General features: G+C 33.3%; 2 protein-coding genes across 3 annotated transcripts; one reads left to right on the top strand and one right to left on the bottom strand.

The window, feature by feature from the left end:
* The first annotated feature begins 7,995 nt into the window (after positions 1-7,995).
* LOC117781452 (ficolin-2-like) lies at positions 7,996-9,010 on the top strand. The gene is made up of 2 exons (XM_034618215.1): positions 7,996-8,730; positions 8,790-9,010. Exons 1-2 carry the CDS (start codon positions 8,000-8,002, stop codon positions 8,905-8,907), a joined length of 849 nt encoding a protein of 282 aa, XP_034474106.1. The 5' UTR covers positions 7,996-7,999; the 3' UTR covers positions 8,908-9,010.
* Positions 9,011-18,567: 9,557 nt separating this feature from the next.
* On the bottom strand, positions 18,568-24,616 carry LOC117780231. Of its 2 annotated transcripts, XM_034616673.1 has the most exons (4): positions 24,334-24,616; positions 22,808-22,946; positions 20,818-21,043; positions 18,568-19,555 (listed from the first exon to the last, which is right to left on the bottom strand). In XM_034616673.1, exons 2-4 carry the CDS (start codon positions 22,822-22,824, stop codon positions 18,785-18,787), a joined length of 1,014 nt encoding a protein of 337 aa, XP_034472564.1. In that variant the 5' UTR covers positions 22,825-22,946; positions 24,334-24,616; the 3' UTR covers positions 18,568-18,784. The 2 variants fall into 2 exon arrangements, with proteins under 2 accessions (XP_034472564.1, XP_034472565.1); XM_034616674.1 differs by lacking the exon at positions 20,818-21,043 and having other exon boundaries at positions 18,568-19,511; positions 22,906-22,946.
* Between the last annotated feature and the right edge of the window lie 1,438 nt (positions 24,617-26,054).

Below are 26,054 nucleotides of genomic sequence, written 5' to 3'. Positions count from 1 at the left end.
TGAAACGATCCACTTGAAAATCTGTTTACCCTGTACTTTAAAGCATAAACAGGCTCCATTTTGTTTGTAGAATGGGAATGGAAAATCAAAGATAAAAGTAGAATAATAAGAGAAAATTACAAAAGCTAGTGTCTTGAGTTTTTAAACATTCTCAACTAAAATATGTTCTCACTTTATTATAATTAAAATAATAACTATTTATAATGAGTAAAAAGTAATTAAATAATTAAAAACTCAATATTAAAAAGTTTTTCAAATTACAATGCGCATTAAATAGGTCTTATTGAAATGAATTATCATTGGCAATAATTTCTTTTTGTAAACTAAACTTTGAAAAAAATTAAATTAAATTAAAAAAAAAAAATTGTAAACTCAAAAATATAAAAAAACATAAGCAATAATACTGTTAATTTTTGTAGGAAACTCTTAAATAGCAAAAATATTGTACATAAAACAAAATATTGTACAAATTCAAAATTAAAAAAAGAATTTTATATATTTTTTTAACAATTAACAATAAAGCTTATTAGCTGTCTACTGAATGTTTTAAATGTTAAATTTATCCTCCACGTAAATTAATGGATCTGAATCCATAAGCAAATCTACGCATTGAAAGTAACATTCTATTTAAAAATTTGTTGAAATATTTTTGAGTCGTTGAATTTGTTCAATTTTCGTGTTAAATTAAATGCTCGATATTTTTATTGGTTATGGTTAAACTTAAATTGGAACTAGATTTTCAGCTTTAATTTATACGTGGCATAAAATATTTCGTAGTCGTGCACTCTCTACTTAAGTTTTCTTACTTATTTTTATACCAAACTCTTGCACCAAAAAAGACAGCCATTAAAAAGCGAACAACAATTTCGTTGGGAGATTGCAACGTTGAAGGTTCCTCAATAAGTTTAATGGACATTGTTGTCACTTGCCAAAAAAAAAAAAACAAACCGAGACATCAATGACGCCAAAGGGTCTGAAAGAGAACTGAGTAGATAGGGGGCGTGGCATGCAATCACTTGCAGCTGTCGCACTATGGATGAGGAAAGGAATAAAGGCGACATTATTCATAACTCCTTGGCCCCTCAAATTTATAACCACTGTTTGGGCAACGGTCGCCTCCTTGAATTGTTTCAGCTTCGGTTTCGGTATCAGCTTCAGTTTCAGTATCAGTTTCTGTTTGAGCTTCATCATCAATGTCGACGCGTTGACTGTCGGCAATCAATCAGCGTCTTTCAGCCAGCTCTTTGCATAATTAAAACCTGATGCGTTATGCTTTCACCTGCCAACGCTTTATTTTGGAGACAGGCAAGAGACACAAAGGAACATTCCGAGGGTATCGGTATCCGTTGGACTCCTCACATAATTGCAAAGACGTCATCAATGTCGACTGCGTAAGCATTAAAGCCTCATCTCACAATTCTTCGAAGTTGAATTCAATTTAGTTGATGAAACGACAATTGGCGAGTGTTAAGTGAGGGTAAGTATGTGGAAATCTCGATGCAGCAATCTCTATGGCTATTATCTTGACAATTGATTCTCAGTCATTATACTAATTACTCGAAATGTAAAAGGGTGTACGTAACAGGATAATGAAAGCAATAAAAAGCCTATAGCAGTTACACTCTAACAGCCAGAGTCTTTAAATTCGATAGACATACGCGTATTTTCTCCACGGCTATCTAAGTTTTTTTCAATAACAAATTGTAAAAAATTCCACAGTTTTTAAGATACAGCGCTCATTATGATGGTTTATATTCCCTTTTATTTATAACAACTATCCCAATTAAGCGCATCAAAATTGTTTAAATATTACAGTAGCTATGCCTGTTTTAAGTTTCCCTAAACTAAGTAAAAATTTACACTTCTTATATAAGCTTTTGTTCTTGACAAAACAGTTACGCTCTGAAAAATTCTGCGTGAATCAAAAATACTTAAAGTAATAAAAATAACATATTGACTTTAAGACAATTTTATATTGTATTATTGTGGTGTTTTTTTTTATTTTAAGTTTTATTTACCTATCCAATTTAATTGTGACTAGTGCATTAATTTTTAAGGAAATCCTTGTAGCACTAAGATAATCAAAGAAAATTAAATTTAATATTAAATACAATATACCGTTTTAAATATATTGCAAGTAACGGGTATAAGTATTTATATATATAGTACATATGTAGAAATTAAATATTCTTGATTTAAGAAACAGTGTAAATATAAGCTGTAATTTAATTATCGTTGAAACTTAAAATTCATAATATTTATGTATATTTAACTAAAGTATAAATTAGGTATTTTGTAGTCTATTAGCATTTTTATTTGTTTTCATTTAGAATTTCCATTAAAATACGTATGTCATTTCAATTAACTGTGGGCGCAAGTGACGGTTTTTGTTGACTTGATGCGATTTCACTGCACCCCCCTTTTTACCACACACACAGGAGGACTGACAGACAGACAGACAGACAGACAGACAGACAGACAGACGGACAGAAACACAGGTAACTCAATTGAACAGCCAGACGGTTGAGCAGCGAATCGTGACCATTGAGCATAGACCATGGACAAGTTGACTGTTTGAGATGGCTAATTGAAGACAGCCAGATAGACACGTTATAGTGGTGGACGTAGGGGGAGGCATAAAATAGTGACAGTGTTGACAACATTTCGAGAGCGAAAACAGTCAATTTGTTAAAAAAGATAGCTTGAAATATGAAAATGTTATAATTGCTTTAATAATTTTGAGTTTAAAACAAGCGGGATACCCAGTGCCCAGGAAGTATGAGTGAAACGGAAATTTACTCAATTAAATTCGTCTCATTATATTCGGAAATATGTATTCCATCACAGGACGGAATAAATTAAATTTAGTGCAACATTTTGCGACTGAAGTTTACTTAATGCCTGCGAAAACTGATTTTTTTTAATAAAAGTAGATTTTTGATCGATTGTTCCAAACGCAGCATTACGATATAGTGAACCGATTTAAACCAAATCTGGTTGTATTTCAAAATCATTGTAAAATAACAATTTCCACTTATATTAATTCTAAGTATATTCGTAAATTTCAAATAATTTTAGAATTCATATTGCCGTAACAAAATCTTACTTTTTCAATATTGCTTTCATGAAATTATATCAATACTCCATAATAAACTTTAAGCATTATTGAACTTTTATTTTGTTAGCTTTAATTTTAGATGTATATTTTTTTTAATTTAATTTTTTATAAGAACTTTTCTTGTATTATGTACTTAAGCAATAAAAAAAACATGTTCATAAATGTAGTGGACCAAATAAGCTGTATTTGTATGTATGTATTTATTTGCCTGAAATATATTTTTGATAGATTGTCTTTTGATAAGCTTAAGTATTGTGTACATTCAATATGCAAAAGATGTCAGTTAATTTAATTAAATAGCCGGATTTCTAGTAAAATTTCTAGGTTTTGAAATTTTAAAATAGCTAAGACAAGCTAGAAAATGTCTAGAAAATGTCAACACTATGTATGCATGTGTGTTCAGGTTTGATTCAGACAGATTTAATTCCATTTAATTGAATTTGTGCCGTTTATTAATTGCCATGTGAAGGATGCAACATACAAATCGAATGATTGCAATGTCACACATCTCGCAAGGAATACACACACACACAATCACACACATACACACACACACACACACACCTATCGTGGGTTGTAGGCTGGCCAATTAGTCAATCAGTAGACAGTTATATTACATCAACGAGAGCTATAAACGATGGGTGGGCGGCCAATTAAAACGGCAAATGACGCCCCCGAGGATTCCCATCATCATGATAGAGTTATCGCATATCCTTTCAGGCTCCAGGCTCCAAGCTCCTGCAATGGGACACTGCACAAGTAATTAGTGCACTTTTGAGGACGTTCCTCCCTCACTTGACCGTTGTTAATTCACATTTTTGATTGGTCTGCTTTATGCTTTGTCCGGTTGCCATTTGAAGTGCTCCTTTGGTACTTCTCATTCGTCATTTGTCTGTGTTTCACTTTGGTTCGCTTCGCTTTCTTTTGGTTTCATAGCCCAGTACTTAAAGGCTAACAATGCTACTGAGTTGGTGGCAAATAAAATTAAATAATATTTAAAAGTGGTATTCATTTAGAAGACAAATTTTAATCAAGAAAGCGCAATCGGAAACAAAAAAAAATTTTTTTTCTTCAGTTTTTGCACAGATATAATTTTGATGGAAAGGGTCCCCCCTCAAGATTCCACTTTTAATCAACTCCTGATTATAGATAATTAGTATAAAATAGCACTTTAAACTTGATTCTGAAACCTTTTCAGTTCTTGTAAAAAATCATGCTAAATTGTACAAAAATTTTGACTTGTAAAGTTGATCCAAAGTCTGACTAACTTCAAACATTCATAACTTTGCCAAAACACAACCGATTTTCAAACGGAATGTCATTTTGATTAGGCATTGGCTTTTTTGTTCATCCTGCATTCAAATTTATTTATTTATTTCAATATTCAAAATTTAAATCCAAAGTTTTTAACTTTCAATCATATTCTTATGGAATTATTAGTATAAAACAGTAATTGTTATTAAATTTTTTTTTTCAAATTTGTAATTAATTGATAGTACTCTGGGCATCTGAGCAGTCAAGCATCTTGTCCGTAGCCTTTTCACTTTTTTGTTAGCTTTTAGTTTCTTTTGCTTAGACGTCTTTGTTGATTCTTTTAAATTTCGCCTTTCAATTATTTTATGCAAATAAGCAAACGGCGCTGAGCGCAGATTATGCCAGCTTGACAGAATTTCCTTTCCTTTTCTCTTGCCCTTACCATTTCGCCCCTTTCTCTCACTGCCACGCCCCCTCAGCTGGCAACGCCTTTGTCGGATGGCGGATTTGGCATAGCCCAAAAAGAAATCCGCGCACAAAACTCTACTTACAAAATGAATTGTTTGTTATTGCTGTTATAGGATTCCTGTCGCAATCTGCTCTTCTCTTCCCTTCTCTTCCTGTTTCACAGCCTTCTCTCTTTGGACGTAATCAACTTAAGTTGGTCAAATGAGTTTGTTCGCTTTGAATGTTCAGTTATAAAACGCTGGCCAAATGATTTGCCTTCAGTCTTACAACAGTTTTCTTCAATTTCATTGAGTTTTCTTCAGTTACATTGGGTTAATTGGTGTCTAGAGTTGTCCAAGTCGCTTTTCTTTGTCAACTCTGGCTACATTTTTGGTTCGATTGCGAGAAGAAACTAAATTGTAAATAATAATAATAAGTTAATGGATTTCTTTGCTTAGTTTTCATTTAATTATAATTAATAAAAAATATTATCTATTAGTAATAAATGTTAATAACTATTATATATGTTTTTTGTTAAAATATAATTTCATTAATGTCATACAAGTTAGAAATTATTATCCTGTTTTTTCATAGATATTTTTGAAGTTAAGATTTACGACATAATCAGGGTTGTTTCAGAAATATTTTTCATTGGTACACAAAATATATTCTCAAGCTTATAAGTTGAACACTTTATCAAAAAGGAAGTTGTGGGAATTCTGTCAGCCAATGCTTAGTGTTTGTGCATATAGATATGATATATAGTATGCATGGTATATGTGATTTTGATTATCGTTTTAAAATTCACTTCTTCGCTTCAATTCAAATTTCAACTCACTAAGTATTTTTAAGCACTCAGTGAACTTTAGTCGCAAAATTTAATCTATATAATCTTTATAAGAAGCATTAGCTTCGGTTTCTGATGGAATACAACTTTCCGAATATAATGAGACGAATTTGATTGTAGATAATTCTGGGTATTCCCCAATTCTTGCAACAAATGTTGGACCAATCGTTTTCTTTTTCATTTTAGATATTGAATATTTATATTTATCTTTACGTTCACATTACACAGTAATATTTTAATTTATTTATTAATTTAAATGTATAGTTAAGTGTCGGCTGCTTATAGCTTGACAGTAAATAAATAAAATAAATAATTTGAATAAAGCAATTGACATTCTGTGTATATATCTGTCCTTATGTCGTTATGTTAATATTCTTCTGTTCCTTTATTTTTCTCTTTTCCTTTAATTCTGCTCAGTCACTTTTTTCTCTTTCTTTACCTTATGTTTTTTTCTATTTTTCTGTCTTTACTTTTTCTTACTATGCCTTTCTTTCTAGCTCCACCATTTTCTCATCCTTTTGCACTTCTAATAAATAGATAGCATTTAAAATTAAAAAAAACAAATTACAAATAAAAATATTTTCAATCGTTGAACTTCATTTACCCCCCTCGGGATAGAGTGAGACAGTTTACTTTTATACGATAATCTTGCTTTGATTTGTGTGCCATGAAATCTCTACATCCCTTGGGATTTGTCTAATCAGTGAAGGTGTCGCTAATAATTAACTTATAGCACAATGACTACTTCCCCTCTGTTCCCCTTAATGTGTCCTTGACATTCCCTTTTTAAACCCCTCCTTAAGCTGCATTTCTGATTGCATCGCAAAGCAATTAAATATTTAATGCTTTATGTGAATTGCGCAAAGAAATTTTAATTATTTTGACACGCAAATTACGCTGAGACCTTGAGACCCTGATCCGTCATTCTTCAGGTGCGTATTCTCCTTAGGATAAGATGGAAAGAAAAGAAAAAGAGAAGAGAAGCCAAGACAAAGCTTAGAGGAAAAATAATTGAGATGTCAGTTGAAATTCAAGTGGACTTTTATTGACTGCTTCCTGGCTGACTGCCTGACTGGGTTGACGGTCGAATTCCTTGGCTTCTCAAGTAGCATGCAATGTCATCACCCACCCACACACACACACACACACACACACACATACCTTTACACACACCTTCACACATACTGTAATGGCGTGCATTGTGCATTATCCTTTTGTCTTGAACCTTCGATTTGAAAGGCAGTAGGTGAGAAATCTCGAGTAAAATCAATAGATTAAGACTTGCAGACTCTTGCTCTTTAAGCTTGCAACAACTTGAGGCACGTAGCCGTTTTATGCTAATAACAAGAGCAGTAACAACAAGTAAAAATGCTATATGCGAGTCCCTGACTGAGAGATACCCGATAAAAATAAAAAAATATATATTAATTTTGTCTATACATTTACGACTCTAATAGTATACAAATTACTGCATACTTTTAGGCGCTCATGTGACTTAAAATAGTTACAACTATCGTAGTATTTATCCGAACTTGTTGCCATTAATTAGTGCGTTTTATAATAACAAAATGGAACTTAGAAACCCATAAATTGGGAATAACATTATTTGAAAAAATATCTAAAATTAACTAAAATTCCACCAAAGGCAGAAAAATCAATCCGAAATGAATGAGTCTTTGTAATATTTAGCATATATTTTATTTGTTGAATTTTTGGAATGTTTCAACAAATAACACAAGCTAAGCATTTTATCAAAACGGAAATTGCGGGAACTGTGCGGTCATAATAATTATCATTTGTGAATGTAGCTACAAGTACAAATATATATATATATATATATATACATATACATATACAGATTATATAGTAAGTGTGTGGTTTTGATAATCGTTTCAAAATTCACTTCTTCGTCACTAGTCCGATTTCAACTCAGTTAGTCTTTGGAAACATTTAATGAAATTTAGTCGCAAAATGTTGCAGAAAATAATTTGTTTCATCTGTGCAGTAAATTCATTAGTTTCATTATCACATGCAACTTTTATTCCTGAACGAAATGTCACGAATTTGTTTATTTCATTGAATTCCCAAATATCTGAACTAAGGTAAGATCTTTATTACTGTGAACGGCAGTCCACGCTAGTGACGAAAACAAACCTTAGTAACAAACATGAAGTGAAAACTGAACTAAAGTGAAATTTATAAATTTTAGAGCGGAGCAGAAACATTACAATGAGTTGACTGACGGACTAATCAAGGCAACGGATATTCAAAGTCTAAAACTGGAACTGCAACTGGAACTTCAGAAGAAAGACGGACTGGTTAAGGAGTCGAACATGCGACTTCTTAGAACAGAACTGGAACAACAGAAACAGGATGGAGCTGATAAAGAATCGAGAATTAACTTCCTAACAGCGGAGCTGGAGCGTCTGGAAAAACTGATAGTTGAACTCAATCAACAACTTAATAATCAATATCTTAAAGAGGAGCTGGAGCGTCAAGGAAAGCTTATAGACGAACTTGTAAAGGAATCGGTAAAGCATACTTTAAGCTCTCATCCAGTCAATTGTAGCGACGCCAAGTCTAGTGGGATCAGTGAAATACTTATCTCCAACTTTAGTAGTGAACCCTTTAAAGTAGCCTGCGATGCAGAGACTCAAGGTGGAGGATGGACGATAATCCTGAGGCGAATGGATGGAAGTGAGGACTTCTATCGCAACTGGACGGAATACAAAGAGGGATTCGGAGATCTGAATGGCGAGTTTTTCTTAGGATTGGATAAAATACACACATTGACGACAGAGAGCAGGCAGGAATTACTTGTTATCCTTGAGGACTTCGAGGGAAATGAAGCGTATGAGTCGTATGAGGAATTTGGAATCGGTAATGAGGCTCAAAAATATGTCATACATACTTTGGGCAAAGCGAATGGAACGGCTGGTGACTCACTCTCAGTTCAGCGTAACATGGAGTTTTCTACCTATGATCGAGATAATGATTTTTGGATTTTTGGCAACTGCGCCGTACACAGCACTGGTGCCTGGTGGTACGTTGCTTGTCACACCAGGTACGATGAAGGGCAAAATGTTTTTTCAAAGCTTTGTTTATTGATTTGAATATTTACAGCAATTTGACGGGAAGGTATAACGATAACACCTTGAAGAAGGGCGTCAATTGGTACACTTTTAAAGGTTATGAATACTCACTCAAAAGAGCCGTCATGATGATACGGCCAAAGAATTAAACTCTAAGACTCTACAATATCAAAATCTTTTCTAATATTCTAAAGTATCCTTAATCTCAGGGACCGAAAATAATGATTATTATTTTTTCTTAATAAAAAAACACCTACTTATAATTTTCCTAGAAAATAATGATTTACACCAAAATCTTTATAATTTTACAATCTCTTCATTTCCATGCCATGATTTTTAAATTTCTAATTTTTGATTATTTTTTTTCAATATAATTAGTTTTGAGTAATTTAATAAGACTTACACCATAATCATTATTTTTGATAAAAAAATAAAAATCAAAAATATTCATTATTTTTGATCAAAAAAACTAAAAATACTCAATAATTAGTTTTGAGTAATTTAATAAGACTTACACCATAATCATTATTTTTGATAAAAAAAATAAAAATCAAAAATATTCATTATTTTTGATAAAAAAATAAAAATCAAAAATATTCATTATTTTTTATCAAAAAAACTAAAAATTACAAATAATCATTATTTTTGATAAAAAAAAAAATATATAAATCAAAAATAATGATCAAAAATTATTTTTATTTTTTTCGCTCAAAAAAAACTCAACTGTAATTTACGGATTCTGTGTTCGACTTTTCATCAATATTATTGCATATCCTTATACAGGAAGCACAAAGCAAGCGACCAGTACTATTTTTAAGTTTTATTTTGAGCGTTAAAAATAAAAATCACTTTTGATCATCATATTTGATTTTAATTTTTTTTTATCAATAATAATGATTATATTTGATTTTAATTTTTTTGATCAAAAATAATTAGAATTTTTGATTTTTATTTTTTTTGATCAAAAATAATGTTTATGGTGTACGTTTTATTGAATTACTCAAAACTGATGATTATTATTCTTCTTTAAATAAAAGCAATTAAGCTGAACACAACTGACAGTTTAAGTTTGGTTTAGTATGGAAAATATTGTTGTTTATATATATATTCGTTTGTTTTTTACGGTTAAACCAAGTTATGTTCAAATCGGTTGACTATATCATATAGCTGGCAACTGCTGAAGAATCAGTTGAATATTGAATATAAGAGTAAAGCTCTCAGTATACCCTTGTACTTGATGAGTGACGGGTATAAGTAGCAAGCGACACACACACATACTTATGTACACTGTCCAACCAGTGAGTGTAAGTGTAACTTAAGCCAGTTTGCCATTTTACCTGCCACATGCCACATGCCACAAGCCGCGTGCTGCCTGCCTGCCACTTTTTATATTCATATCCAGATCGACATTGGAACACGCTCTCATCCTACACTCATCCGCATGCTCGGCATTGAGTAGCGTCCCTAAGTGTCCTTAAGCGTCGTCGAGTGGCATTTCAGAGTTGGAAGGTAAACCAGAAGCTGTAGCTGAAGCTGAAGCTGTACACTGAAAAAAATACCAACTTCTAAAATCAAGAACATTTATCTTAAATATTTGTTCTTAAAATAAGAACGTGTGGTCGCGTGGCTGAGATGTTAGAGTCACATACCTAGAACTACAGTTTGAAAAATAACGGGGTTCGAACCCTGCCATGTTTAAAAATCTGTTACTTACCTGTTCTGTTAAAATATTGAAATTGCACTGAAAATGCTTTAAGTAGCATGTAGTAAGCTCAAAATATTAATGAAACGTATCAAGAAAAAAAAAAAAAATAAAAATAAGAACATTTTAAGTCCATATTAATAATACTAAGAATAATAATCTACAAAATTAAAGCTCTTTATACAAGAATAAAAATCTTAAATTGGTATGATCTTAAAACCAATGTGTGTTTTCTTAGAATAATTCAAGAATTTTATGTTCTGGATGCATTTTTTAGAGCAAAATTCTTAGTTTTTAGACTAATCTTGATTTTAAAGCATTTTTTTTATCAGTGTATGAGATTGTGTTGCGGTTAAATTGCGCCAAACATATTTGACATTTTATTATGGCACACGACGCAGTGCGCCGTGGATATTGCCAGGAATCTCAAACCCAAAAACCCAGGGCTAATAATGACTACAAGTGTTTTTCATTAACTGCTGCTTATGAATATTAAATTAAAAGTGCGTTTCGTTTGCTTGCTCTCTCTGCAAATATTACGCATACGCCGCATTGTGCTGCATAAAACAGTTTTTGAAATTCGCTTTGTTTCGAGTGAAGAGAAAGAGTGAGAGTGGTAGGTTGGTAGGTAGTACGGAAAGGAAGCATAAAGTAAGCCGAAACAATGCCTAAATTGGGGAAGATATTAAAAAACGTGCCACATTGCGACCTGAGCCCAAATTGAATTTTCGCCAGACCGAAATAAACCTACTTAAATGTTGTTGCGCAAAACTCGCGAAGAATTAAATTTGCAGATTGGCCAGCAAACTTGAAGCATTGACGAAGACATTCAAGATGCCATTGCAGCTCATGAATTTATAATGAAATTAAAGCCTTCGCTCAAACGTAGCTACAGACTTCGAAACCAGACTGTTAGAGACCCTGTACTTATTTTGTAAAATAGCAAAGTGTGTTAAAAATCAACAAATAATAAGATAATGAACTTGAGGTTCTGGCTCGAAATCTGGTGTTATTATTATACAATAAAATAACTCAATTTTTCTTAATTAATTTTCTATATTATTATTTCATAAAAAATTTCTAACTTTGTAATCATTATTGAACTTTTTAATAAATATTAACTAAGTTTAACTCGTTTTAAAAATAAAATGATATGCAGACATTGTTTATTTAGTACAGAGTATATTAGAGTGCATCGATTTGTATGGGCAAAAAAAAATTCACAAATGGATATTAGTAATCTCCGGTCAATTCTAAGTTGTTTTTACTAAGAAACCATAGTTCCAAAATCAATTTCTAGCGCCCGCTTTTTGAGTTGAAAAACGTGTTTTTTTAGCATGAATTATTACCAAATATTTAGTATTTTAAGTCCGATCCAGACAAGATTGGTATCTAAACTCGTGTTATGACCAGGACTTTCAAATACAAAGACAAATTGTGCTTAAAACATAATTTTCGTCCTTGCATGGACTAAAAACGCAAAATTTTTCAATTAAAAAAGCGGGTACTAGGAATTGAGTTTAAAACTTTGGTTTCGTGGTAAAAACATTTTAGAATTGAAAGAAGATTACGAATATGGGATACAATTTTTTCTTTTTCGAAATAATCGATGCACCCTAATGTATATATGCATTTTATGCGATTTTCCTACGACAATACGAGCAGACCCTTTGTGCTTCTAGGTACAGGGTATAACAAGAGCAGCAAGAAGAACAGCAACTCAGCAGCCATGTTTCATTCGTGACTGCAACTACTTAAGGCAGACTTGCAGTCTGTAAGCGAGAGAAGAACGTGGGAAAGGGGGAAGGGGGAAGAATTGCTGCATCTGGGTATCTGACAGCCAGGAGATTATTGTGAAGCACAGCGGAGCTTAGTGATGTAAGCTTTGGCAGACTGTGTTGCATGTCTTTGGCAAGAAGTGCCTCAATTAAGTGGGCGTGGCAGTTGCCTGTAAACACGTCAAAAACATGGAGCAACTACTGCAACTGTCATTATAATGCTCCAGACACACACACACACACGCATACACACGCACACGCACACTCACAGACACAATGGAATTAAAATTACTGTGGGATTGGGCAAAAGTTTTTGGTTACTTTGAAATTCAATTTTACGCAATATGCGCAAATCATGATTAAAAATCTTGTGCGCACTTTTGCGGCCAAGACAGTAGAATTTATAGCGGGGTTTCCCTTTGCTCTTCTCCTCCTTTCCAAGATCTCTCTGTTTGCTTATTCCCACCCACTCATAAACAAATACAAGTGACTAAGAAAAGCTGCTGCCTAATTTTAAGCGCTGCCAGCGTGAAAACTATGAAAATGTGTTTTCAAATTGCGAAACAATTTGCTGACCGTAATTGAACTTTGCTGTTGTTGCCAGCGTCGTAGCCATCATTTCCATCCTCTGCCTTATTAGCCCAGTATTTAAAGGGTAAACAGGCTTATTAATTTCTGACAATGTCATTTCCTTGGTCTGTAAAAACTCCTTGATTTTAGAGAAAATTAAGTTGTTTAATTTGTATTTAAGATTATGTTGATTGAATCAAACTGCTGCGAAAATACTGGGCATACAGCAGTCGAGCATCTTCAGTTTTCATCGGCACATTGTCAACGGCACATAAAACAAACTTTGAGTGCTTGAAAAGTTTTCAACGCACAGCCTGTGGCAAATGTTGTTCCCGATTTCAACTTCGACTGCGAATACGAAAACGAAAGCGAATACGAAAGAGCGATTTTGGATACAGGCTTCGTTAGTTTTGTTGATTTGTGTGTGTACATCGCGGTTAGGCCAATTTGCAGCTCCCTACACCCTACTAATTCTTCTCCTGCATTTATTTCACATTCCTCAAAGAATAACAATGACAACGCTACCATTGGTTTCAATTTTCTACTGCCTTTTGTTGCATGCAGCATTTTTGTTGCAATTTTTGCATAATTGTTGCCTGCTTCTACTATTTTGTACTCCTTTTGCTTTGCTCTACACGCATGAATATTTCAGCATTCGTAAGTAGTTCGGGGAGCCAACTGGACTGCAACTGCTGAGGACAAAGTTTTGAATAATTTATGCGACTTTCAAAATGTGCCACACAGCCATTGCCACAACCAGAGAGTCACAGCATGCCACAATGCCCAATGCCAATGCCAATTTCGCTCGATGACATTGCGATGTCTTGCTTTGTTTCTTAGACCCTGTACTGGAAGAACACATATAGTATATCAAGTATGCAAGGAAACTGATTTGAATATATACATTTTAATTTAAAAAAAAACAAATATAAAAATTATTTTTAAAAATGTACCAAAAAAATATAAAAAATATGAATTACTTTAGATTTTCAATAAAATTAAAAAAAAAGTATTGAAATTGTTTATTAAAAAAATCAAAACAAAAATAATTAATAAAAATAATAATTTGTTTGTTTTTATTTTTTTAAAAATTTTAAAAAAAGTAAAAGTTGTCCCCTAAGGATATGTGATGTATTATATAAGAGGTATTAAGCCACACATCATGAGTATTTTAAGATTTTTCAAATAAACCACATAATGCTTACATTCAGTGTTTATTTACAAATTTATTTTAAAGTTTTCTTATAAACGTTTTAAAATATTTTTTATTTTGGATTTATATTATATTTTTAAAATAATTTGTTTTTAACTTATACTCAAAGAATATACATACAACTAAAATTAGAAAACATCTGAATAAAAAAATAGGCATTATTATTTTTCAAATTAATTTATGCAAAATTTTTGTTAACTTGTCCAAATAAAATGTTCATATTGTTTTAATTTTGCCACAACCACTAAACAATTTTTTTTTTTAATTTCATTGTCAAAAATTTAGAAAATATAACAATTCAATGCAGTGTTAAAAATATTAAGGCAACCAACAGTTTTTTGATTTTTTAAATAGTTTTTGAGCTTTCATAACAAATACTGGGTCTTTAGCAGTCGAGCCCGCTCGATTGTAGCCTTTCCTGCTAGCTTTGTAGCATACTTCAGGGCGCACTCATCGAACGAGCTTTCATTGTGCTGCCTTAACGATGATGTTCAGTTGAGTGCGAGAAAGTGAAGGGAAACTTTCGCCCCCTTCTTCCTCCTCTCTCTCCCCTTTTCGACAGCAACTCCGCTATTTGTCGACTGTAATTAGCCGCAAACTATGCAACTAGAATTTAAACAACCAGGCATCGACTACACCATCGCCAATTGCCTTGAATGAGATATATTGAATTTTTTCTCTTCTTACTACAACAACTTCTCACTTCTCACTTACATCGAAATTGAAGAGAGAGAAACAAAGGAGAAAATGCAACAAAAGCAGATTAAAGTAAACGTGACAGCCTTGTGTGTGTATGTGCGTGTGTGTGAGTGAGAGAGAGTAAAAATACCACAATTTCAATTTCAAAGTATCCTTTTAGTCAAAAGGAAATGACATTTACGCGCTTTGTTGTGGTTTCCTCATGCATAAAACATTTTTAGTTTATATATTTTTTTTTTTGAATTTTCCATTTTTTTCTTTTTCTCTGCGCTGCCCTCTTGTTGTGCAGTAGGCGTGGCAGCTGAAGCAGTGGCAAAAATATAAAAAAATAAAACTCTTTGGCCATGTGAATACAATGCACAGTGCGATTTTGCCTGTTGGCCACAAGCTTTAAAGCTGCAACTGAAAACTGCAAAACGTAAATAATAAAATGCGGGTAAAACAAGAAAAATCACAGCCAAAAGGTATTAACCACAGTTAATCATAATGGGCGACAACTTAATGCCCTGCAAACAGTTTAAAAAAATCACAGTATTGTGATTAAAGTATAAAAGACACTCTGTATTATTAGAGAGTATATAATATATAAAGGAATGATGGTATAAAAATATAAATAAATAAATATTTTCGATCTAATTCTTTTTCTTCTTAATTAAAATTCTAGTATTGTACGGAGTTCAGTTCCATTGTAAATTATTAAGAGCTAACAATTTTCTTAATCTAAAATTCAACTTCAATCTCTTAAAAAAAAATATATTAATTAGAAATACTTTTTCGAATACATCTAAAAAAATTTGGAAAATTTGTTCTGCTTATGCAATTCTTAAACTATTTGCATTAATTTTTGGTTAAAAATGTTTAAATTTTTCTTTAAATTTATTTAAGAAAGTTTAGCTCTTTGTCAACTCTTGAATTAAATTAGAAAAAAATATAAGTGTATAGTTTATAAGATATAATTGAATTTATGTCTGTTGTGTTTTTCTACAAATGAGGATCTATCACTTACTGGTTTCTTCAATGTAAGGGATATAGTATATAGTTGGAGAAAATAAATCTTAAATATTTTTGAAAAAATTAAATAAATTCCTTACTATTAAAGGAATATTTCTTTTTATAAATAAAATAATTATAAATTAACTTATAGAGTAACTCTGAAATTTTCTTCAAAAAACACAAGTTGTTTAAATATTTTTAAGCTTAAAATAGATCAAAAGATGTGTGTTTGTATTTTTCTATAGGTTTATTCACATAAAATACGAAATAAAAATTTGTGCAAACCATTCACGATTTAATGCTTAACTGCAGTTTAAAACTGAATAGTTTGAATGCATTTCAAACTTTAGAGAGCGAACGAGAATTGAGATAAAACATTATGAAGTGCGACCAAAATGAGGACGACGAAAATCGCAAAACAATAAATGACAAAAATCAATGGGCAAGTTGTGAAGCTGCCGGCGGTTGCAGCAAATGCGCTTCCTGTTTCCTCTTGAAAGCGCGACAAGGGGATGCAGTTAGGATGCCAACGCAGGGGGGAAGTATTTGAGTTGACTGGTGAATGTGGTTGTGAGTGTGTTGAATATCAACAGGAAATGCAGTGAATAAACACGTCGATTCGATGCGATTCGTTGTCATGAGTTGTGCATTGTGTGTACTTTGGTGTATTTGACTAGGTGTGTGTGTGTGTGTGTGTATTGTTGTTTTGCCGTGTGCAAGGATGAGACTCGCATTTTGAATGCCATACAATTCAATTCTATTCGAATCGTTTCAATACACTTGATTTGAATGGCGACTCATACACCGCGGGCAATGGCCAGCAAATAATGCTAAATGCATTTTCGTTGCCACTGTCAACAACAACAGCAACAACTAAAAGTAACAACAACAGCAACAAAAACTACACAAACAATTTGAAGGCAAAACTCGTTGCGTAATTGCATTCATCAAACTTCATGCAATTTTATATTCAGGTTTTGGTTTTCTCCTCTTCAGTTTTCCTTTTTATACTCATTACTTGTTAAGTAACAGGGTATATTGTATTTATGAGAGGTAGAAGAAAGCATAGCTCAATAAAAACCTCCATCAGTTGCTCTAAAAGAGCTAGATCTACCAAATGTGATCACCAATTTTAATTAAGCAATAAAAAACCTATAAACTACCCTGTTCGAGCTAAAGATACTAAATTTTGTACATAGGCTTGTATGAAGCCCACAGACCTCACAGTATTTGGAAAACTTAGCAACGCTTTTTTTCGTCACAACAGTTTGGAAAGAATTCCGCCACAACCACAATTTTTATGGCAGACTATTCTTTTTGTTGGTGAAAGTTTCCAAATATTATTGACTTTCAATCTACTAAATCGCATCAAGATCTGATAATTATAACGATAGTTATGACGGTTTTAAGTTTTGAAGTCACGCCCAAAAGTATGCAGTAATATTTTTTATTGATCATAAATTTGTACATATTGCCGGTAAATTACAATATACTAATACTGACTAGAACAACTACAGTGCAATACATTTTAAATAAATATGAAGTGAGAAATACATTTTTCGAATATAAAATGATATAGTTATAATAAGAAATTCATTTACAAGAAGACTCTAAAAGTCAGATCTTGTTAGTGATGAGTAATTCTAAAATTATTCGAGCTTAAATTTCATAGATACAATTAGTGTATATTTAAATGAAGTAGCGGGTATCTTATAGTCGGCGACTCGACTTGTTGTTGTTGCAATTTTCCACATGTAATCAAATTAAATGCAATGCAAAATATGTGACTTTCATGTGCCCAACCAGTCGGTCATATGAGTGTATGCTCAAATAAATCGGACCGACTGGCAGGTGCTGCCTTTTTTCTACTTTTTTAATTTTTTGGAAAAACATGCAATCAATGGCAAACATCACACATACCCTGGCATTTGCTCATATGCTCATGCCATCATTCCATCAACTCGACCAGCCTCTCTCGCCGTTCCCCTCTCAGTTGCCATCATATTGCCTGTCGTCCATCAGTCAGCCAGTCAATCATATGAATCGTTTTCGTTTACGTTTCGTTTTCGATTCCAATCAATTTGTTTGGCATTTTTGGCTGGCCTTATACAACGCCCCCATCAAAATGCCACAACTGACCCCCAAATGAACCCCCTCCCCAGTGACCCACCCGCTGACCCAGCGTTGTGTAGTGTATGCGGATTGCTTTTTGTTTCACTCTATCGATTTTGTGCGCCCGATTTTAAAGCACGAAACAGAATCGCGTTGCTTGTTGCATTTTTAAATAAGACTAGGAAAACCAAAAAAAAATTAGAAAAAATAACCTGGAACTGTCAAAGAATTCATCTTAGTCTCTGCTTCCGCCTGTCAAAGAAATAACTTGTTAGTTACTGCAACTAGTTTCGCTCGAATTTCCAATTTCCAATACATTCTGTTCAAAAGGTGAAGGAATGCATCCATTAAAGGGAAAGGGATTAAACGATTTTAATTTAAAAGTTGATTGCTTTATTTCCGTACTTTGCTAACTCTAAAATGAAATGTACTCTTGAGTATTATTTATTATTATTGATTTAAATTTATATTCAATTGTTATTATTGCTTTAGCAAGACACGTTTTATCCGATTTTTAATTCACATATTCTGAGGTATTATTTCACTTTTTGTATACAGTTTTCGTTTAATTTTTGATGTCTTCAAAGTGCTAATTAAATCATACTTCGAATATTTTTACCTTTAATCGACCTTCTTTTATTAATTTAATAATTCTACAAAGACTTGGGCTATAAAACGTTGCATTCAATTTAAAAAACAAAAAAATTTCTCAAATTTTTTTCAAAATAGGTCTTTATTTGTATGTGTGTTTGTGCGTCCAAAAATTGCCCCTAAATCTCCTGTAATTGTATTGTGTCAGATGTGTTGGCTTTATATTATTGCACTAATACCTAAAAGATTTTGAAATGACACAAATCGAAATGGTTTTTGCCCAATTGGCGCTTCTCTTTCCACTACGGTCTTCTACTACATAAATAATATGACAAACACTAAAAACTAACTGGTATAAAAAAATATTATTAACGCCACTGTCTTCTACGTTCCTGAAGCTTTTGTTGTAAATGAGCCTTCGATGCTGGCACCTCTGACTTGGTAGATCCTTCTGCCGCAGTAGTCTCTAGAATTTTGGGTTTGTTGAGCAAACGTTCCCCTCCCCGCGCCTCGATCTTGGCCACTCTGGGACTCACGAGACACTCCTTGATGATCACAGTCTTCTCTCGATTTGATTTATCTCCATTGAGAGTCTTTTTCATCTCTGCTCTTGCAGTTTGTGGACTCTGAATCCGATTAGGATTTTCCTTTGCAGACTTTTCAATTGGACTACGAATTTTCGGAGTGCATAGAAGATTTACTGAGGATCGTGCCATCTGACCACCCTGGAGATTCTTGTGGCGAGCAGTTGTCGAATCTGTCTCAAGATCACTTTGATTCTTAGTACATTCGATATCCAAATTATTGTCAGCTGAAACTGAACGCGTCAGCTCCGGAATACGATCCATTTCACAAGCCTGAATCAGTTCCTTGACTGTCGAATTTTGTTTTCTTGGTGTCTCATTGGGTTTTTTAATTAAACTAGTCTCTGTTATTCCCAATTCCTTCATCAGTCGCGTTCGATCCTCGATCTGCTCGGGCGCCTCGACACCGTACTTCTTGTGATACCATGCCGTGATTGTCGAGCGCATTGCGTGTTGACCGAGCACAAATTGTCGCGTTAGCAGATAGAATATCTTTGCTTTGTATCCGCATCTGATGCAAATGCGCGATGGCAGATCGGGCATTGTGTGAAATTGCTGCAAAGGAAAGGAAAGTTAAGAAAAATTCGACAAAAAAAAATTTAAGCTTTAATACTCCCGCTAACATTTTAAATAAAAAGTAACAAATATCTTTTAAAACAAAAAACAATTTTATTTCAAAGTCTAGGAAAACAAAAGAATCTATCCTTTGACGCTATATGATATTGCAGCCATCTTTTAATCTATTAAGGATAATACCAATTTTAGTCAACATAGAACCATGGCTTCGTTGGTCATAAAATAATTAAAATTTCTAAATGTATTAAATTTAAATACAGAATGAATTAAGTGGCCAAACCATCATCAAATTGGCATTCCGCTTGAAAATCGGTTGAGTTTTAACAATGTTATGACAGTTCAAAGTTGCTCAAGCCTCTAACCTAACAACTTTACAAGTAAAAATTTTTTATTAATTTTGACATGATTTTTTACAAGGAAATGAAAGGTCTCAGAATCAAATTTAAAGTGTTGTTTTATACTAATTACGATATAAGAAGTTAATAAAAAGGTATAACTTGAGATTTAAAAATTTAAAAATTTTCGAAATTTCAAAGGGGGGACCCTTACCATAAAAATGAACAAAATTTGAATGCCGAATGAATTAAGAGTCCAAACCATGATCAAAATGACATTCCGCTTGAAAATCGGTTCAGATTTGATCAAGTTATGACAGTTTTAAGTTGGTCTGACTTTGGAGTTGGTCACTTTACAAGTCCAAATTTTTGTTCAATTTCACATGATTTTTTACAAAAAAATGAAAGGTCCCAGAATCAAATTTAAAGTGTTGTGTTATACTAATTACGATATATGGAGTTAATTAGAAGTGATAACTTGAGATCTAAAATTTTGAATTTTCGAAATTTCAAAGGGGGGACCCTTAGCATCGATATCGAATCTTGGTCGAAAATAATTAAATTTTCCAAATGAACAAAATTTGAATGCCGAATGAATTAAGAGTTCAAATCATGATCAAAATGACATTCCGCTTGAAAATCGCTTTAGTGTTGATCAAGTTATGACAGTTTGAAGTTGGTCAGACTTTGGAGTTGGTCACTTTACAAGTCAACATTTTTATCCTATTCTTCACTATTTTTTTTTTCAAAAAAATGAAAGGTCTCAGAATAAAGTTTTCAGTGTAGTTTCATACCATTTTTTTTTGACTATTTTATATATATATTGAATTTGTTGCCCATTAAGCGACAAAAAATATATAGCAACCTTCGCTAGGGTACAATAATAGTATAGGGATTGCAACTTACAAACTGCAGCGAGGTGCGCTGGAAGAGTACACGATAGCTGCATATCGAGGATTCGAAATCAAAGTCCTGCACTGCGTCCAACTCCACAAAGGTGCCGTCGTCCAGGCAACCGCAGATGCGACAACGTAGCTGCAACTCCTCCACTGTCTTCACACACTTTGGCGAATAGTGGGCGTGTTCCTGGGCGGCGAGGGCCGCCTTATAAAGTGCCTCATAATGTTCCAAGCTGCAGAAATGCAAAGTAAAAGTATTTCAAAAACAATATTAGCTGTGAAATGCACAAAAAACATTTATTATTATTCATGAAAACTTTACTCTAATTGATAATTAAGCACTTTCGTTGGCCATGAAGCTGCCGGGGAGTGTGAAAGTCAAGAAAGTTTGACTTGAAAAGTCGAGGAAAAGGACAGAAGACAAAGGTCTTGCCTTAGCTAACTGAACTACTTTCTTTTTCTTTCTTTCTCTGTCTGCCGGTTTGTCGCTTTCTCTGTCTGTCTGTTTGACTGTTGGACGTAAAATGCGAAACTTTTTAATTGACTTTTTCAATTACAGTTTAATTTTGTTGCAAGAGATGTTGGCACTGCCAATTGAAGTTTTCTAATGTGAAGTGCATATAGTGTATAGAAAAGTATGAAAATGCCAAGGGTCAGAAAAAGAGAAAGTCATAGAGAGAAAGAGGGAGATGAGGGCACTCACAGCTAATCTATCATTGTCCGCTGGTCAGAGGACTGTGTGTGTGTGTGTGTGTCTGTGTGCTCTGGCAATTTGCAAAACTTCAGAAACACGCACGGCCATCAGCTTTGAGTCCACACTCGCAGTTGGCTAAAAAGCAACTGGCAGCTAAATCACGAACGTGATGAAGGCAAATATCTAAATTTATTTACAACAAAAATATGGTAAATCAAGAAAGCAAAGAAGTTTTTATACCCTTGTTAAGCGCTGTTATTAATTTTCAAACAATTATTACTATATATCTAATTTATTAGCCATAACATCAAAAAATTTGTATAAGAATGAATAAATTAGCATTATAGTTTTAACTTGTAAGTTTGATTCAAATATTTTAAGAAACAAAAAAGATTTTCATACTAAAACTTTATTTTTGAAAGATTGTTTCTATGACATCTATGTGATATAGTAGTATAGATTTAGTAAAATTTATTAAAATTGTGTACGACAATTTTAGCTACAAGATTTGTGAGATTGCCTAAGATATTTCAAGATGATTTTTATACTAAAGGTTGATGTTCGACATATCGTTTCTATTAGTGATGTAAAAATTTATCGATATATCGAAAAATCGATATTCGCGGAAGCGATTTTCGTGTACTTTATCGAGTTGATTAAATTGATTTTCAAAAAAAAGCAACAACTCACTGGGGATTGCTTATCGTAGTTAATTTGTAGAATTGAGTGTGATCGTAAAATTTTTGTTGAACGACCGTAATAATAAATAAATAATCTACGAAATTGCTGAAGTTTGAATAAAGCATGAAAACGATACAAGAAAAATTAGATTTGTTTAAAGGAACGTGTGTACTTGCGATAACAACTGCGTTTTGAAACGAAAAAAATTTTTTTTTTTTTAAATTCGATATTTTCAACTCGATATAGAATTTTCCGATACATCGACAACGCGATACTTATTTTTGGCGATTTTCTATTTCGATATAAATCTCGATCTATAATTTGGATTTATATCACTAGTTTCTATGATAGCTATAAGATAAAAGTATCCTATATAGACAATTCCGACACATCTACTGCCTGCAGTAAAACGTTGGAACTGCACAATTTTCCAAGAATGATAGACTTTATTGAATAGAAACAGATGAACATACGAACATCGCTATATAGACTTGAATAATTGTAATATTAATTGCTTTATGGCGTCTGTCTTATATGTTTATAGCTTTTCAAATTGCGTAACAAAATTAAAATACCCACTGCAAGTGTATAATAAAAATATATTCAAAAGATGACAACTTACCTTAGATTAATGTCCATGACACGCAATTGGAAAACTCCTGTCAGATGTATAATGTGCGTTCTGAATGTGCTACCTTTATCCTTGAATAGGGGGGAAACTTCAATTAGGTTGAATATCGCATAATAACGTCGACTTGCAGCTGAAATCACAAAAAATTAGCCGTTGAATTCAAGAGTTGGCCATTGAATAATTCAAGAGCACGTCTTCTGGTGAGATAGGATACCGATAGGAGTGAAAATGCCAAATGAATGGCAAGGATTGGGAATTTGGTTCAAAGTAAACATGTTACTATTTATCTTGCAACGAACAAAGCAGAAATGCGAAGCAGGTGAATTGAAGGGAAGGAACACCGAAGTTTGTATGCACTTTGCATATTTATTCAAAACAGTGGTGTGCACAATTATACAAACACCATTAATAATTTTCCATAGAGCTAGACATCGGTTCGGTTCACGAATTGGTTTATATACCCCCTGAACCCAAGGTTTGGGTTCGAACCTTGGTTCAATTTCAAAAAAAAAAAAAATATTTTTATTGTTATACATTTTTCTCTACATTTTGAACTAATTAAATTTTTTTTTTGTGAAGAAATCAAATTTTGACGTTAATTTAAATTTATTTGAAGATTTAAATATGACTTATATTAATCCGAAGTCTCAAATAATTGCGTAATATAAGAAAACCATAAAATTTATGTAATTATTTTTTTTTTCGAGCCGAACCTTTTAGTTTAGAAAGTTGCTCGGTTTAGGTTCGGTTTCGTGAAGTAAATAATTTCAAGGGTTCGGTTCATGATCCGGTTCAGGCAGCTTAAAAACCCGAACCGAACCGGTTCTACGAGGTTCGGTTCAGAACCGGTTTGCAGCCTTGATATAAACACACTATCAAAAATGAATTTAGCTTAGGGCTGAGATATTTGCTTATTAACAACCACTGATCTAGTAGATCGTTCAAAAAGTCCCCGGACTGACACAGCATAGATTATGATTCCTCAAGGAATCCTTGAGGTATGGTCAATTCGTTACGCTGCTGATTGAATATCCAGAAAAAAGTAAGAGAAGTGGCTTAACGGTTGAAGGTAAAACGCTGTCAGCCAACCAGCCGGATGTTAGTGTATGACAAAGGCAATAAAAGAGATACGAGGCACGAGCATAAAACAACAAAAGACCGAAAATGAATGAGCTCTCTCTGCCTGGGATTTAAGGTCGGTATTGGAGGGCAGCTATTGACCGGGTTGGTCGGTTGGTTGGTCGGTTGGTCGGTCGGATGGTGTTTTAGCTGGCAGACCGAATGCCTGAAATTAATCCCAGGCGTGCACTTTTTGGCCGCCTCGCCACCTGCGTCCCCTGGGCCACTTTTCACGCAAGGAACAATGCGGCGGATTTTGTGGCACGGCCGTTGTAGAGTGCAGACGGCGAGTGCGTAGAGATTTTAATTGAATAACTGCCGAGGAATGTCATGTGGGTAAGATGGATTTTCTGTTCTTTCTGATTGCAGCTGCGAGAAACTTGAAACTTATTGCTCACCTGCTTAAAGGACTCTTGAGATTGTGTGTATGTGCTCGGGGTAAATCCTTTTTGCCGTCTTGTATCTTTTATCTTAGCCTTGAGTTCTTCTTCTTCTTCTTTTTACTATATCCCTTTCTCTTCTTCCGTTTTGGTATAAAAATAAAACGACTATTTGGTATATTTTTGTGAAATTATCGTGTGTTGTTTCTATCCACATTCACAATAAGGTTGAGAATATAGAACTAAATGTAATGCCAGCGTTGACTGTCACACACAGTTTGTTGGCTTGGGTTTGAGTGTGGAATTTGTCAAAGCCTGCTTAAGCTCTCATTTACATACACATAGGTACAAGGATGCGGGGCGAAGGGGGAATTACAGGGCATATGATGGGATAACATTACTTATACGCTCATAACCATAGATTGCCACTCGATTTGCCACCTTTTATGCACGTATTCAAATTCCTTTCCCATTTACCATTTGTCTATTGTTGTTTATACCCTGCACCCATGGAAAATGGGGATGCCTTCCCATAATAGTTTGTTGTCAATGTTGGTAACACACAAATGGTATCTAGTTAATTTCTTAAAATGTATCAAAGGGTAATTTCTACGAGTTTGAAACGAGTTTTAAAATAAATTACAAATTGAAAAAAAAAACCGACTCCTAAAAACCTTTTTTTAAAAAACTTTCGAAGGTCAAGTATGGAAATAAAGAAAGTGATCAAAAAAAATGTATTTTTTAAATTTTGATGCAAAATCAAATAAATGGTTAAGCAATGATAAAATTTACATTCCGAAATGAAATCGGTTAAGTTTTGACAAAGTTATGACAGTTTCAAGTTTTTGAAAAGTGCCAAAGTATGGAAAAAATTGACAGTGATGGAAAAAATTTAAATACTATAATTTTAATGCAGAGTCAAATAAGAGGCTAAATAATTATAAAAATTATTGTCTAAAAATAATCTAATAATTTTATTATGAACGAATAAAAACCAAAAAATTATTCAAGATATTTAAGATTTTATATACATTAAAAATGTAGAACAAATTCAAAATAATTCCCCGTCTATTGCGTTGAGTTTACCTAAATAATTTCTTATTCCAAAAATAAATTTTTTAAAGCGAATTAAATCGTGTTAAGTTATCTCTAAGCCTAAACACAGAGTATCTCGTAGTCGTGCACTTGGATGATTCTGCCTGCATGTCTGTGTGTGCGTTTTTGTGTATGACACTTATCACACTTATGTCCCGTTTTGTCCTATTCTGTCTTCTGTCACCTCTGGTTAGGATTTCTGGCATATGGCAGTGACATCGAGAATGGCAGGAAATGCAAAGTACAAATGGATATTGGCCTGGGGTCCAGGGAGCTTCACTCCGGTGAAGCTTGTTCCTCGCTCTGTCACTGATATGCAATATTTATTATGTAAATATTGGCAACAAATCCCGTTAGCCTGTTAGCCGTTAGCCTGTTAGACTGATTGCCATGCCTTGGCTACGAATTTGCCTTTGTAATTGAGGTTGACTGTTGGATCTATGTGGTAAGCTTATCCTTGCATTACAGCATCCTGCACTTAATGCGCCACAGACACTTTTATAATAGCGACGAGTTCACAAAACTGTTTACCTCTCCTTCTTTCCGTGTCATAGTTCAAATTAGCGTTCATTAATTAGTCACTCTGCAGATTGACGTTTAAACTAATGCGTTGCACAGTGGTGCTTTTAAACATTTTAGCTTTG

Source organism: Drosophila innubila, assembly GCF_004354385.1.
Source record: "Drosophila innubila isolate TH190305 chromosome 2L unlocalized genomic scaffold, UK_Dinn_1.0 4_B_2L, whole genome shotgun sequence".
NCBI classification, from domain to species: domain Eukaryota; kingdom Metazoa; phylum Arthropoda; class Insecta; order Diptera; family Drosophilidae; genus Drosophila; species Drosophila innubila.
The sequence above is the reverse complement of the archived record's forward strand: the minus strand, read 5'-3'. Positions and strand labels throughout refer to the sequence as shown.